The 15,687-nt window shown below is 42.3% G+C and overlaps 1 protein-coding gene across 2 annotated transcripts in view; it reads left to right on the forward strand.

Annotated features, from left to right (window-relative positions):
* Positions 1-15,687, forward strand: part of FLT1 (fms related receptor tyrosine kinase 1) — a 108,187-nt gene that overhangs the window by 38,559 nt on the left and 53,941 nt on the right. For both annotated transcript variants that reach the window (XM_027469712.3, XM_038174901.2), the window contains exon 11: positions 13,929-14,043. In XM_027469712.3, the coding sequence (XP_027325513.3) occupies positions 13,929-14,043 (115 nt within the window). The remainder of the gene's footprint in view (positions 1-13,928; positions 14,044-15,687) is intronic.

Consider the following 15,687-nt stretch of genomic DNA (forward strand, 5'->3'; position numbering starts at 1 on the left):
TTTTGAAGCATGGGCCATAGAATTTTACGTAGTAATGTAAAGTGTATGATAAAAGAAAATGCAATATCTATTAAGTAGACAGCCCCCATGAAAGAGGTATATGAAAAAATTTCAACCTTTTAGTCTCTTTTAAGTGTTTATACATTTATGCATTCTCTGGATTGAAAACACTGGTGTGTTAGTAAAACAGTTGGATTGTCTTTGGGAGTAGGAGTAGGATTCTTACACAGTCAAATATATCCTTCTGTTAACAAGCAATAAAAATTAATATCCACAAGCAGGTGTTTAATAATGTGCTAAACTGTAGACTCAATTAAATGCTAAATGGAAGTGTGTTTGAACAGGTGATCAAAGGAGAAATGTAGCAATTTAAACATCAGTTATTGGCTCTGTTACAAGGTTGTTTCCAGACTTGCTTCCAAATTGCCTTTGTAATTGTTCCGTGACAATTCTTTTTGCCCCCCTCCCCTTCCTTCTCCTTCAAACATTCATTGAAGAAGTAGTTTGGAGAACACCATATTTAATGCTTTGCATAAGATGACTGGAGTGGCTCCCTGTGAAAAATATGGCAACAATTAAGTACAACAGAATGGCAGGAATCCCTGAATAATTGCATTTTGTCTCCTGCTCCAGGAAGGGAGCAGAAAATACTAGCTGTGCCAGCTGCAGAGCTGACTTCTGTACCGGTGTAGGTGTTCTCTCTAAAGCACTGGAAGACCCTTTAATCCCATCCTTTTCACCATTCTTCCTTCCTTGTGTGAGGTGACGCTTGCTTAAGTAACAGACTAATGATGCAGATCAGAAATCTATCTTGTTCTCCCATTACAGCTGTTGCTTTGGATTTACCTGCCCATCATTAAGTTTCCAAGGCTAAAATGTTGCTCTGTTTGTATTCAGCACTAGATAATGTCTATTTTAATGCACAGGTGAAAAAATTGTACCTCAAGTTGATAAACCAACACAGGTTACTCTTATTCACCACACTGCAGTAAGACTCACATTGAGTTTCTGGGTCCCATGCCAGAGGATGCAGGAAACACTCTAATTACAAATCTTTTGTTGCTGCAAAGACCTTGCAGCACACAGATCTTTTTGCTTCCAGATTTATATATATGCTTAATTTTACATCACTTGAGAACATCACTGAAAGCTGGGGGATGACTTACAATGAATAAATGAGATTTTGTATTTTATTTTTTTTTTGAAGGACTGTTGCCTATAGTCTCCTTAATAGAAACCACTAAGTTCTCTGGCTGCTTCTTTCAATTGCAGTTTCAGACAGTATTTCTGTTTCAAAAATCCTAAAAATATCACAGTGGATTCCACTGCTTTTTTTTTTTTTTTTTTAAAAAAAAAAGTTCAAATATTCTTCAGTGCTTTGTAATTAATACAATCAATCTGCATAACCCTCCTCTGTACATTGTTCAAGACAGCAACAGGAAGCCAGCCAAATTAAACAGGTTCCATAGTTTCCTGGTAGCAAATAAAATAAATAAATAATAATAATAATAAAAAGCTGCAAAATTGCTCAACAGATTTAACTTTTTGGAATGCAGAGAGACCAAGAATGTCATTAAAATTCCCTGTGCTTTATTTTCCATTAAAATAAGTTTGCTTAACCAACTCTATTACCATTAAGTAGCCTTTTGCTAACTAACAGATACGTAACTAGATGGATAGGTGGAAAAAAAAACTTCTGATTTTCATCCCAATGAGGAAACAGAAAAGAGATAAGAAAAGAGATAAGAAAAACTGCCTGGGGAAAAAAAAAAAAAAAAAAAAAAAAGTAGTTTGTTGTTGTTGTTTTGTTTGTGTGTTTTTCAAGCTTATTCAGATATAGCAATTCAGATATGGCAGAGAAATGTCACTGGAGAATGGAATGAGTTAAAATAAAATGAAATTAACAAAATGAAAGATTAGTCTTTCTTAAATGACTATCGTTTTTTCCTGAGAAGCTTCTTATCCAGTGTCAGCTTACTGCAGACAAAGCAGCAGATACATATATTCATCGCTCAGTGGATATAGCAGAAGATTGATGACCTCCCATCATTAAATTGTTGCTTGAGCAGTCTCCTCGGCCTCTTCCCTACCACCCTGCTGTTGCTCTTCCTGGCCTCATTTTTGCTCAGGCTGGGTTATCAGCTGAGTCTTGTGGAGGGGCAGCCAGGGCAGGGCTTGCTGATGTTCCCTGGAGCCACCAAGGCTGGTCTCCACCTACAGCTCATCAGCTCCGAGGCTGCAGCATGAGCATCCCCACGCCAGGGATGTGCTTGATGCTCATGGCTCTTGACCCGAATCTCTTCAGCAGATTTGTGTTTATCTTAGGCTGGTCTGGCAGAGATTGCCAAGAAAGGCATGTGGGATATTGATGTTGCTCAGCGTAAGCACTGGTTTCCTCAGCTATGGTGTGGTGTCATTTGAGGGCAGTTTTCCTCTCTGGACATTTCCATGTAGGCAGTTCCAGAGAGACCTTCATTGTGCTCTGCCCAGGGCTTGACTGATCAGCCCTCCAAAAACTGCAGACAGAAAAAGCAATGCAATTTTTTCTCGGGTGTTCCAGCTCTCCTGTCACCTTTCTGCCTCCCTCTCACCTTGAGCTATCAGTTATGGTTAGCCTCAAACCGAGTGTCAGATTATTAATTTTCAACCCTGCCATTATGTCAGTTTGTTATTTATTTATTTACTTAGATTTTTTTCTGTGTGCATGCATGAAGGAGAGAGAATCACAAAGGTATTGTGGAGGAACCTGCTAAAAGAAGGTCCCTGGAAAGACCTTAATTCTGTCCCCTGAGCTGTAGTGTCAGGATATGAACTGAAAATAACCCAAAATAACCCATAACTGTTTCTGCCCCCACTTCCCAACCCCTTCATCATCCTAGCAAGACTGTGAGGTGGATGGGACTGGGGATGAATGGATTGCAAGCCTGAAGCTGAGGAGTGGATAGCAGGAACCAGGGGCCATGCAGCATTGCCACGAGCTGGTACCACTGCCATGGAGACACCTCAGGACACCACAATGTTCCTAACACTCTGAGGTGGATGGATGGATGCATGCATCACAGTGGAGTTGCTGCTGGTTTAACACGGAGAGATAAGAAAGGAATATTGCCTCCCATTGGGGCTTGTCTGTGGTGCGAAGATAGGGTCACATGAATTATTTTCTACAGAAACAGCTCTCTATCACTACAGAGTGAGAAAGAAGCTTGTTGTGGATCTCAGCGAGGCAAAAATGAGAACTTTTTCTCAAAACCTCTGCAGAGAGAGCAAAAGCCTTGAACTACCATCACGAAAGTGCATGGCTAGACTCCCACCAGCTTCGGTGAAAGAGGAAGCAGGGCATGTGTGCATAGCAGTCTAATTGCATTTCTGCATTGTTTATGTCAGGGTATTAATAAAGGATTGAAAGGCAGAATCGTTAGGATGTGCTTGGATAGATTATCAGGGGAAACTAGGTTTGGAACATCACTGAGGTATGTAAAATGAACAAGTAAAGAACAAATGTTAATTGTACTTAATTAGAAATGTACTGAACCACCCAAATTTAATTGTGGATGTCTGCAAACATTGATGCCCATTAGTTTGTCCACAGTGACTGTTTTTGTTCCCCATGCCACCTTCTATTTTCGGGAAGGGGAAGTCTGAGTCCTTAGAGCTGGTAAAAGTAGGTCAGATGCCATTAATAAACAGGTAGTTCAAAAATGCCTTTGTTTAATTTGACATGTGGCCAGATCCTCAGCTCTAAATTCACACTGACTGAAGATCTGGCTGGTGGCCTTTGTGCCTTCCATTCCCTACTACAAGAAAATCCTCTTGCAGAGATCTGATAATGTAAAAGTACTTGAAATGGGTACATGAAAGAAAAAATGCTAGCTATTTCCTTATTCTGCTGCAGTTGTGGAAATGGGTTAGTGTAAATGAAAATCAGGCTCTGTGTTTTTCCCATACTTTTCTAAAAAATGCAGAGGACCTGACAGGAGTGTACATTGCGGCAACATGGACTTGCGGAGAATCTGAAGCCTAAAGAAAGAGAGAAGTGAAAGTGTCTGATCTGTTTCAGACCAGCCAAGGAGTTTATTGCAGCATCTCATTCTTTACTTCCACGATGAGCCAGAAGTCACTGCTTGTTTGTGAACACCTCCTGTTCTCTGAAAACATCTAAAAGGACAGCTTCCCTGTCCTCAGTCAATATTTTGGAAAAGATCTTTTTTTTAATATTTTACTTACAAAATACCATGTGGATCAGATCAGGCATATGTATGTGGATAAATAAACCCAGTAAATATATACTGTACACTAGGTACAGTTTGCCACAGTCTGTCCCCAGGGTAATGTAGTGAATGCACTGATGAATTCACCGTGCAGGCTGTAAATTTTATCAAAGGTTTCATTATGGGTCTTAGCTGAACCAGAAGATTAAGCTTTCCATTTTTGGTATTGATAATTTTCAAGTCACTTTAAATCAAATTTTTCCAAGTCCAATAGAAAATTGTTTAGCCAAAAATGCATTATATTGCTCAAGTAACTTTTTTTTTTTTTTAAACTGGTTATTGATCAAACTTAAAATATAAGGACTACAGTAACATCCAGATAGTGACAAGTGTCTCTGCTTAGTATCATGTTTTAAAACCTGGTTCTCCTATCTTTTTTTTTTTTTTCATTCATTTATTTTTTTCCAGTTTCTTTTTCTGTAGTTCCCTTCACAGGGTGTTCTCTTGGCTTTACTGGGGACAGTCTGACACCCGTTCTTAAGGGAGAAGATGTGGGTCCGTGCAGGTGGTTGATCATTATTGCTTGGTCTTTTACTCAACGTGGGGCAGCAGCAGTGTCTGAGCCATGGGAACGTCCCAGCCTGTGGCCTTAAACCTCCTCCTGTGCTAGCAGGGGCTCTTGGCCGAGGAAGGCACAGGGTCAAGCTGTGTGTGCTTAGGAATGATTATAAATGGAGTGCTATTATTGGACTGAGTACACCTTTTACAAAAATATACAAACTTTAGCTAGCATCCTTTTTCCTTTTATGTCTATTCCTTTCAAAAACCCTTTGCAGAAGGCTTTGAACAGGCATGGTGTATGAGGTAAGATCATAGTCAGAAAGAAAAATATTCAGTTAAAAAATAGAAAACAGGGGTTAGGAGGGAACAGTCAGTTCTTGCAGTGCAGGGAGGTGACCAGTGAAGTTTTTCAGGAGCTGGTGCTGGGGTCTGTACTTGTCAACATGTTCAGAAATAACCTGGAAAAGGTGGTAAGGAGGTGACAGAGTTCGCTGATGATACTAAGTCATTCAGATTTGTAAGGATGAGGGCTGATTGCAAAGAAATGCAGAACTCTATGAATCTGAGTATGTGAGTGATAAAGTGGCAGATGAAGTCCGCTGAAGATAAAAGAGCATGATGTACAGAGGAAAAAACAGTCTGACTTTCACACATAAAATGATAAACCATTGTCTGATCATTAATAACACAAAGAAAAATATGAGCATTGTGGTATGCAGGTTTGTGAAAGCAATGGCAGTAAGGAGCAGCTCAAAAAAAAAAAAAACAAATTGAGTGTTAGGAATTATAAGGTTGGCACTGTGTAGCATGACAAATAGTTGACTTGTTAGCAATACAGGAGATATCTACAGACTAGTGAAGGACACATAGGTCTGAGGATCAGTTGTATATGCTTTTCCAGTTTAAGAAATAGGAGCCATGAAATGAAACCAAGAGGACTGCAATTCAAAACGTAGAAAGGAGATGGTTATTCGTGCAGTGGGAGGTTGATCTGTGAAACTCCTTGCCAGAGGATTTTGTGGGTTCTGAAAGTTTGACTGGCTTCAAAGGGAGGTTGCATGAAGTCCTAGAAGAGAAATCCACTGGGAGTTGCTTAAGTGTAGAAATGGCCTCCGACGCAGGAAGTTCTTGGGCTGATAAGAATTGGTGACTGGGGGAGTATTGGGAGGAAGTATCTGAAGTTAGTCCTGTTCTTACTCATCCCCAACCATCTGCTTATGGTCATTGTTGAGACAGGATATGGGGTAGATGGATCCTTGGTCTTATGTCCACGTCTGTCAGTATTTTCTCTTCCTGTTTTCCCTCTAATCAACTCCCCTCTCTCCTTAAAAATGTTTCCCTCCATTCTTTCTCATCCCTTCCTTGTTTTTTGCCTGCACTTCCAGTCCCTGGCTCCAGTCAGCCCAGAGTTGCTCTCAGACCCTTACTTGCAGTGAAGCTGAAAACAATCCATCTTTAAAAGCACAACCTCTGTGCAGCAACAGCCCTTTCATCTCTTCTGTCGATCACTGGGAAATGGAAAGGGTGTTCATTGTGCTTCCAGCTTGTCAGAAAGACAGGGAATATTAAGGACTGTGTAAACTGAATAGTAAAGAATTACCCTTTAATAGAGCCAAAAGGATCCAGTCAGGACAGCAAAGAAAAGGAAGGGAATTTCAGCATTATGATAAGGTGCTGGGGAGACCTGGATCTTGAGTGGGTGTAGATGTGAGGTCACGTCTCAAATTTGAGTGAGCTGTGAGGAGTGACCTGTGTATGGGAAATAACTTATGCCAGAAGGGTCTTAACAAAATCCCAGACTTTATATATAATGATCTTTTTCTGGAAATAGAAGCAGAGTAAGAGTAGACTTTGTATGTAGAGGCTTCATGTTCTTTCCCTTTAGGTTTCTGACTGCTCATCCAAACTGGAGAAGCCCTCTTCCTTTCAGTACTACACCACAGACTATTAAACTCAAACCCTTTTTCCCAGCAAGAAGTCCTAGGTGCTTGTGAAAACTTCATGCTTTAATAGCACTGTAGTCCAGTCAGCATTCAGCTCCTCCGTGGAGGACATAGCTGGTGAGAGAAAGTGGAGGCTGAGTCATGGTGACCATACGGGAGACGAGAGTGATTTCAGCCTAGCAAAGGAGGGAAAGGAGGCGGACAAGAAGGAAGGAAGGAAGGCTTGGCTGAAATTTTGATCATACTCTGTGTCCACAAAGACTGCTAAGCAGTGTGAAGCAGGAAACACAGGGTCAAGAAGCAAAATATAATTATCTGATAACAAACTCAAGGTGAGAAAATTTCAGGTTACCTCGGGATGTGCAAAAATCCTGAAAAACTACGTCCAAATGCTGTCATGTTCCCTAATATTCAGAGGTCTCAAGTATTGGCAAAGGAGTTGAAAGTAAAATGTGTTTTCTATTCTTTTGTTGTCAATGGCTGGTGATCAGGCTGCTCAGCTCTGCAGATGTAGAAGTGTTGGGTCTTTGTGTGTTTTTTTTTTGTTTGTTTGTTTGTATGGTCTGGTTTTATCTTTTTTGTTTTGTTTTGTTGTTTCCTGTGGGAATGCATGCATGGGCTGATGAAGGGCCGAAAGGTGGGACAGGTAAGACTGCTGCTGATCTTCCTGTTTCCTTTGAGAAAAGTCAGATCAATTGGCTTTCTGTGGCAGCACACTGAAGTAGTTCAGGACAAGCTGTAATGTTTGGAAAGGATGAGTGTGAAAGGGAAGCACCATGCATTAATCTGGTTACATGTAGATTACAGCAGAAAAGGCAGTGTGCAGACAGCAAACTTTCTTTTTCCATAGTCATGGTGGTATGCAACAAGGTCATATATGTCATATACCCGACTATTTCTAATGATGTAGTGTGAAAGAGGCTCACCAGAAGGAGGGGGCATTCAGGACATCTGGGATCTTCCCAAGAGAATGAGCTTTCCCTCTATGTGTCCCTCTCAATGGGGATGCAAAACATCCTATAAAACAGAAAATAACTCAGTCCTTACTCTGGCAACTGTGCAGTACACAAGGATCTCAGTACAGCCTTAGGCATAGGGGCTATTGAGAAATCCTCCAGCCACCCTGCATCTCATCAGTGAAAATCTCAGCACAGCTAATAATATCCTCGGCCACAAGTCTCCTCCTCTTCTGCTGAATGAGGGTGAGGAGTGGCGATGGACCGTTCCTGCTTTCTCAGGGTCATGAGAGGGTCTGGCATGAAATGGGCTGGTGATGTCCCATCTGTTCTTGATGGGCAAGCGTTGACTCTGCAGTGGGCACAAGTAAGGGCCTGGGACAGTGAGAGCAGAGAGGCAAAAGTGTAAAGAATGAGATATTCTAAGAAGGAACCTGTGCCACTATCAACACAGCTTCTTGCTTGATATTCCTTGCTAAGCTCCTAAATAAATATAAATCAACATACAGTATGTGATATAAATACTATCCAATTCCTACCCTTTGTAGGTCTCCTCAAAACCCCACATACAGGTGTCCCTGCCCATGGCAGCGGGGTTGGAATTAGATGATCCTTAAGGTCCCTTCCAACCCAAGCCGTTCTGTGATACTCAGTGTATGTGTGCATACCAGGGAAGGTGCTAGGGATGAACTCTCAAACTGTTTGGAGCTAACTGGAGCTTTTCCACTGAAAGCAGTGGGGCTGGTGTTTCAACCTGGAACTGGTTATTTTTGGCTGAGAGAGGGGGATGCTTGTACCATGGCTCCTGAATCAACAAGCATGTTATCACGTTGCAGCCAAAGCAAGAGGGAGCGCGCTGGCGGGGAGCCAGCACATGTTCCCCCCTCCCCCAGAAAGCACGTTTCACAGCCCGTTCATGTTCCCTGTTACTATTTTCCCTCTCTTGTTTCCGGCCTCACCGTGATTCAGTGCTCCCTGGGACACGTGGCTGCGCCAGCGCGGTGCTACCAATCGCACAGCACCGAGCACCGAGGCACGGGGCAGGCGAGGCCTGGGTCATTCAGATTTTTTTTGATAACCTCCAAGTGGGAAGCAGTTCCTATATATTCTTTACAATTCCAGGAATTTCCAGAGTTCCTGTCTTGTAGTTAGTGTCGTCATCACCGCGTCTTGAGAGACGTGCGTCAGCCCAACCTGAATTCGTAATAACGCCTCCCTGCTGCTGCTAGGAATTGATTGCTGCCCTAAAAAGGAATAGGTGATGAGAAAATAAATATTCCTGGTGTTAATCATTCTTGAAAATAGCCACGGTCGGTGACAGTAGGGCTTCCTCTTGCTCCTAGCACAGGCGTGATTGCCAAATACTACTCAATAAGTAAAAGCGTGAGTGAGGCTGTGGTAGCATTGCCAAAATGAACATTAGGGAATTGGATGGCATTGCACGTGAGGGAAGGATTGCAAAGGCATCATGTAGGAGGACTTGGGGGGAGGAGCTGAAATGATGAGAAGACTGAAGTCATTATTTTTCCAGCTGAAATGGGGGTCAGGGCTGTTATGCTGGTATTTGTCACTCTTTTAACACTGTCTCCAGAGTGGGAAAGAAGATGTGTCTGGACACAAGCTGGGTGTAGGGCTCTCATTTAGGACTGCAAATATGGAAGTTCAAATCTGTCCTGTGAATCATCAGAGAAGCCCTTTTCCCCAGCTCCCAGGCTCTGCTGCAGATTGCAGGGGTGACAAGAACACCACTTTTATTTGGAAAACAGCAGTTTCACAGGCAGCACTTCAGCTTGAAGCTGGTTTGTAGTTTCACTCCCGTGAAATATATCAAGATGACATGAAGTACACTCTTACCCTGGAAACTTTTCCCCATCAATGGTTATAAATATACCACACTATTGTGCTTGGCATGCTGTATGCTAATAGAGGTGAGGGCTCTGAAACTCATTAGGAAAGGGAGAGGGCTGCGGAGCAGAGCGAGGACAGCGTGAAGCTGAGGTTGATAACCATGGCCTTGTCCAGAATAGGCCATGGGAGTTTTCTTATCTCACTTTGGCAGGAGGTGCTGTTAGCTTCCTGTGCGAAATCAGGAGCATATGCTGCTTTCCTCTTGTTGTTTGGCTTCCTCCGCTACACAAGACGGTTCCCAGCACTGTGATTATCTTTGCATCTTCAAACATGGCACACTCGGCTTCCTCAAGGGCTTGATGTATTCTTGAGAAGCAGGCTGGCTCCCCTCCCCCCGGCCGCTTCTCCAGGGCCCCTCTGGGTGCCAGCGCCACACACCGCAGACCTTTTTTAAAGCCCAGATTACTTCTGGCTGCATAACACCTCCCTTGACCTCCCAGAGAAGGGCAAACTCCCAAAGCTGGAAGGGTCCACGAGGGTCTCAGGGCATCCCTTTTGGAGCACCAGGAGCATCCCCCGCCGAGCAGCGCTGACCCCTCCCCTGGCCCCCGCGCTGGGCTTCTTCCGAAATCCACAGGAGGATTAATGGCTCCTGTTTTTTCGCAGATGAATAGCCTGCTTCTCAAGCTGTTGACACAAAGGACCCGAGCGTGCCTGTGCGGGTGGGTGTGTTTGTGCACCCGTGCACGCTGGCGAACGCACAAGCGAGCACGCACACAGGCACATGTAAAAAAACACTTAGAGGAGGTGGGGGGGGACACTCGATCGCTCGGAGCCTCCTGGCACTCGAGCAGAGCATCAGAGCTGGATTACTGCGATCTGAGATTACACAATATTTATAAACACACCTTTGCACGCACACAGCCTTTGCTTTTACTATACAGGCTCTCTGCATGTGCAGGGTTGCAAGCACGAAGTAGGAACGTGTAGCTGGAAAACAGGTGTAAGAGCTGCTTATAAATGTGCTGGCAGATACTAGCTTGTTTATCAGCCGCTGTGCACACTGTGTGCTTTTTCATTAACCTGGCGGTAACCCTGCCGCAAACTTTCCTGAATATGCAAAGCAATGAGGCTCATCCCATCAACAAACCATTTCAGGAACACAGGCACTCGGGAGATGTCTGGAGCGAGATTCAGATATCCAAAATTCAGTGGAATTTCCCTGCAAACACTGGCAGTTCTTGCTACAAGTAGGATGACCTTGCTCTTTTACTGAGTTGATAGTTTTGAGTTACTTTTAAGACACAGAAATACCTATCTGATGTTGTGTGAGGACACACAAAATGAAATATCAATTATATGAGCTGGAAGATAATTACGTATTTTGATTCCAGCCAGGGTGCATTTTTTTTTTCTTCTTCTCTACTTCTTTCCAAGCATCTGTACTTAACACAAACATCTGATTTGACGATTACATCTAAGTGCCGCAGAGCCTTTTCCCTTTCAGTCACAAAATGCCGTGTGTTAAGAGCTGAAGGCAGCTCAGGAGACAGGGCTCTTAATCCCTCCCATTTGTCACTTGCTCGACTCTACCTGCTGCTGCTGCCTGGAGTGGTGACTTCGTGTGGCACCGCCGGCAGCAAGTAGAGGAAGGATGGCCGAGTAATAACCCCAGCAACCCGCTCAGGAGCCTGGAGCTCTGCTGGTGTGTTTTGAGGTTAAAGTGAGAGCGCTTGGCAGCTGGGGAGGGAAAGCATCTGGTTCAGCATCCAAAGGGATGAGTCTGAGCCTTGTCCTAAACTTTGCCTGGCAGCCACTCTGAAACTGATTTGCAAACGCTTGCTGAGCCAGCAGACCGTGCAGCTGAAGTGGCACGGGACGAGAGCAGTCCCATCTCCCACTGTGCGCTGTGGGCTGTTAGATAATGTAGTCACAGCTTGATTTGGACTCCTTTTTTTTTATAATTATTATTAAAACCATGGACAACAGCTATTAAGTGTATTCGATTTTCTCCTACAATTGCATTAACATCGTAATCAGCAGTTTGGAGTTAATACGGTATGTGAAGGCAGTGGAGCTCACGTATGTGCCTGCAGGGCTAATATTTCATCTACTGGTTTACATGTGTTTTTCTTGTTATTGTGATGTTATTGTAATTATGATGGTGGCTTGTATTATGGTATTAATGAGTAATCAGCACCCCATTGTGCTAGGCATCGACAAAGACATAGCACTGTCCTCATCCCTGTGACACTGCAACCTAAATATATACAGTCCTTTTCAAGGAATTATGAAAAATAATATAACAATAACTAAGCCCAAGGCTGCAAAGCTGCAAGAAATGAGATTGGAGATGTCTTTCAGACATACATAGGCTGTTTCTGAATATGCATTATACCTTCTTTCTGTCCTTTATGAAAATGTGTCTCAGTAAAGACTTTTATTGTAAAAGCGCAGATCTTCAACATTACAAGAAACACAAATTGATTCTGTGCAGAAAAATACCAGTTCCACCTGTTTGAAAGGATGAACATTTTTTAAATGACTTAGTATGAATGAAATGAGATAGTGGGGTGTCTGTCTTCCTGTACAGAGATTGTCCAAACATCCAGGCACAAGGATGCACCTTTGATACTGTTTATTTGTGTGTCTGTGGCACTGGCATGCTGAAATAACTTCTGACATCTGCTATGGTGTGGAAATGTTAATGGTTTACCAACATTATCATGTCTTCTGTGTTCAAGTCCTGTTACAAAAACAGACTTTTTCAAGCATTGAATGTGATAAATAAATGGCATCTACCTTTCTGAGTGACTTTTAAAACATTTTTTCCTTTCTGAATGCATCAGCTGTCTTAATGCTGCTGTCTTTCATGCACCCTGGCCTCAACAATCATGTGTTAGAAGGTGGCTTTTAAACCAGTCTAGAATAAGTGGTTGTGTGTGTAGGGCTTCCTTGCCATGCTATTTCTCCCTGTTCTCTCTCCATGCACCAATGACCATGACCCGCTCCTGATTTTTGGCTTTTTCATCTCCCTGAGACTCTCAAAGCATGTTAAGAATTTGGATGCAGATTCATGTAGTTTGTGCTAACGATTACAGCTCTAGTTAGTTTACTTGTCATCTTTTCTCTAAGCTGCAGTGTCTGCTAACACACTGTTTGATTTGACGCAATGCTGCACAATTAAAAACTAGAATGTAAAGTTAGTGTACCATTGATATTGTAAACAACACGAAGTTTAACCAAACTGCACAGTTAGCTGAAGGGAAATGAACCTCATTCTTTGGTTGGGATTGCATCAGATGCCGTTATCCAGTCAGCAGCCCTCAAGGGTCATTTCTCCAAACAACTGATATACATGTCAGGACAACTTGATTATGGATACAACAGCTCTTGTCTTTCAAATACGTGGAAGATCAAAGGAACATATTGTATCTGAAAGAGCTTGACCCCGTTGAAGGGTTAAGCTCTACTGTTGAAGCTGGAATTGAACAAGCAACAACTCAATGTTGGATGAAAAGCAAAACTCGATATACTCAAAGAAAAGGGATGGACAGAATTTAAGAAGCATTCCAATGTGTTTATTTCCATGTGTACCAAATTAGGCTTTGGGAAACAAATTAGCTCTACCATGACCACACCTGAATGTTCTGATTATAAGCCAATTTGTTGTGTAAGGCAAAAACATTTTTCCTGATATTTCCATTCATTAACATGTCTTTGATATTTTTTTTCAGATAAAATGAACATTTAAATCCTTTCTATTGTTAGATATGGTTTTGTTTTGTCTTGTTTTGCTAATTTGCAGGATTATGGTCATTTTTTGATTGTTTATTTTGTAATCATTGAATCACAGTATTGATATTTTGCCATTTTGTAAACAGAACTAAAAAAAAATCAGAAATGAAATGTTGCATTATTTTTTTTTCATAACAAAAAGGACCTGCACATATTTAAATGGCACCCAATTCTTTAAGGAATGGATCTCGAAACAAATATATGTTGTCTTGAATTTAGGACTCAAAATAATATAAACTCATCTTTGAAGCCCAACCTGGACCACAACAATGGCTGAAAACTTAAGAGGATTGGAAATGGCACACTTTTCTCACACAGTCTTATATCTAGGCTTGGATTGTAAATTCTGACCTCCCAGTCTATAGTTGGTTAAATGTTGACCCAGACTCTAGAAATGTAATATTCTGGGGGCAGCTGTGGAAGTGAATCCAACCATCAGGGTTCAAACCTCAAGATTTTTTGAAGTGTAGCCATTCCATTCTTGCATGGTGATCACAACACCTGCAGATTCCCCAGATGATCACTCTTTCCAGAAAAATTCTTTTGGTTTATGTGTTGTATGCTTCAGTCTATCACCAAATCAATAAAAACTCACTTCACTTTTTTGTCTTCAGGCATGGTTTTTGCTCTTATACTGAAGGATCTTTCAACGTGAAAGCTGGCAGCCACATAGGAAACAGGATCCAGAGCATCACTGAACGAACAGCTATAATAGAGGGCAAAAATAAGGTATGAGTCCTAGGCACAAATAACCTTTCTGTGTGACAGCATCAGCTGTAAAGGTGCTTTAAGATGCTATTGATGTAACAGTGAGTAAGCCAGTATTTTTATATGAAGACCTACATAAATGTAAGTAACTTCCACACCAGCAGTGATGGAGATTTGGTACTAATCTGCTGAGATGTAGAGATGTACTTTTTTCGGCATGCTGTCATATTAAGGTAAGTGATATGCCAGGGATTCAGTATGTTTGGCTTTCTCAGAGCTGGCCTGCAGTATCTTGGGGCACCTCAGGAGGACAAGGGCAGGGTTCCAGACCATCTTTACTTCATTTTGTGCCATTGCACAATTTCCTGTTGTTTTTCCTAAGAGAGTAAAACAATTTACTCTCATTTGAAAGTTTATTCGCAGATGTGGTCCTAGATTATTAGATGACCAAGTCTTTTCTTGCAATAAAAAATTTAAAGGGCCAAATGAATCCAGATTTAAGAAGCAAAGTTTAAGAGACATCTCATTCAGAGATTTCAGTCACCTCTGCATGGTGGGATTCATCTTGTCTGCATCAACTGTCTAGAAGTTAAGTGTCTAGTCCAGGTCAAGCATCCTTTCATGGGCCATGGGGAGATGTAGGCACTTTTGAAGGGTGATAAGGCCACTCGTGTCATTGCCCAACATGGGAAGGAAAGCCAGTGAGATTACCTTGCAGTGTCATGGAGAACCATCCATCCAAACTTTCAGTCAAGATATTTTTCCCCTACCTTATTCTAGGCCTGGCATTTCTAAGGATGCTGAAAATCTTCTTGTAATTCTAAGGACACCAGGGATGTAGGTGTACTTTCCCTGATGTCTTCCTTCAGTTTTTTTTTTTTTTGCATGTGAAAATGGATATAAACTGTAACTACTCTTACGTTAGGGCCCTTTCACACACCGTGGAATAAATAGGGCTGTGCATGAAGCCAAGATTCAGGCCTGGAACTGCATTTTCTCCTGCTGTTGTATTATTTAGAAAGTACCACAGGTGTTCATGGCACAGGTCCAGCGTACGGGAACAAGCTGGATCCCAATGAGACGTTTGCTCTATTTAGCCGGCCACCTCCACATGCTTAGAGATCAAGGCAAAGATGGGAGCAAACAGCTTCCTAGGGGATACTATCATAGGAAAGCACATGAAAAAAAAAAAAAAAAGTGACATACAGAGGGATTTGCAGGAGGAAAGGGAAATCATTTCAGGCACAGGAAGACAAAGCCTATTCCAAAGGGGGAATTATGAACAAAAGCCCATGAGAACCCGGTAATTTTCCAGAAGACATCTAGGTATGCTGTGGGTGAAGCCCTACCTGCTCACAGGGTACATAAGGAGCTGCCTAATGGCCAGACCTCATTCTCCTTGTGTGTTGTGTGTTTTGGAGATAGCAGAAGAGGAGTGGCTGAAAAGTCAGACCAACTTCCAGTCAGCAGTGAAAAAATTCCTCCCCAGAGGAAGATGCTAATAATGGGTCCTTGCAGCAGAGCTGAAGATTTTGTTTGAAGTCTTTGGCAAGCTGCCCCTTTTTTAAAAAAGGATGCCCAGAAATGAACCAAGGGATGATCTCTGCATGTGTTACATGGAAATTTTTACAGTGAAATGTAGCAACTCTCCTGTTATTACTTGTC

The sequence above is a fragment of the Anas platyrhynchos genome, chromosome 1, assembly GCF_047663525.1.
Source record: "Anas platyrhynchos isolate ZD024472 breed Pekin duck chromosome 1, IASCAAS_PekinDuck_T2T, whole genome shotgun sequence".
NCBI classification, from domain to species: domain Eukaryota; kingdom Metazoa; phylum Chordata; class Aves; order Anseriformes; family Anatidae; genus Anas; species Anas platyrhynchos.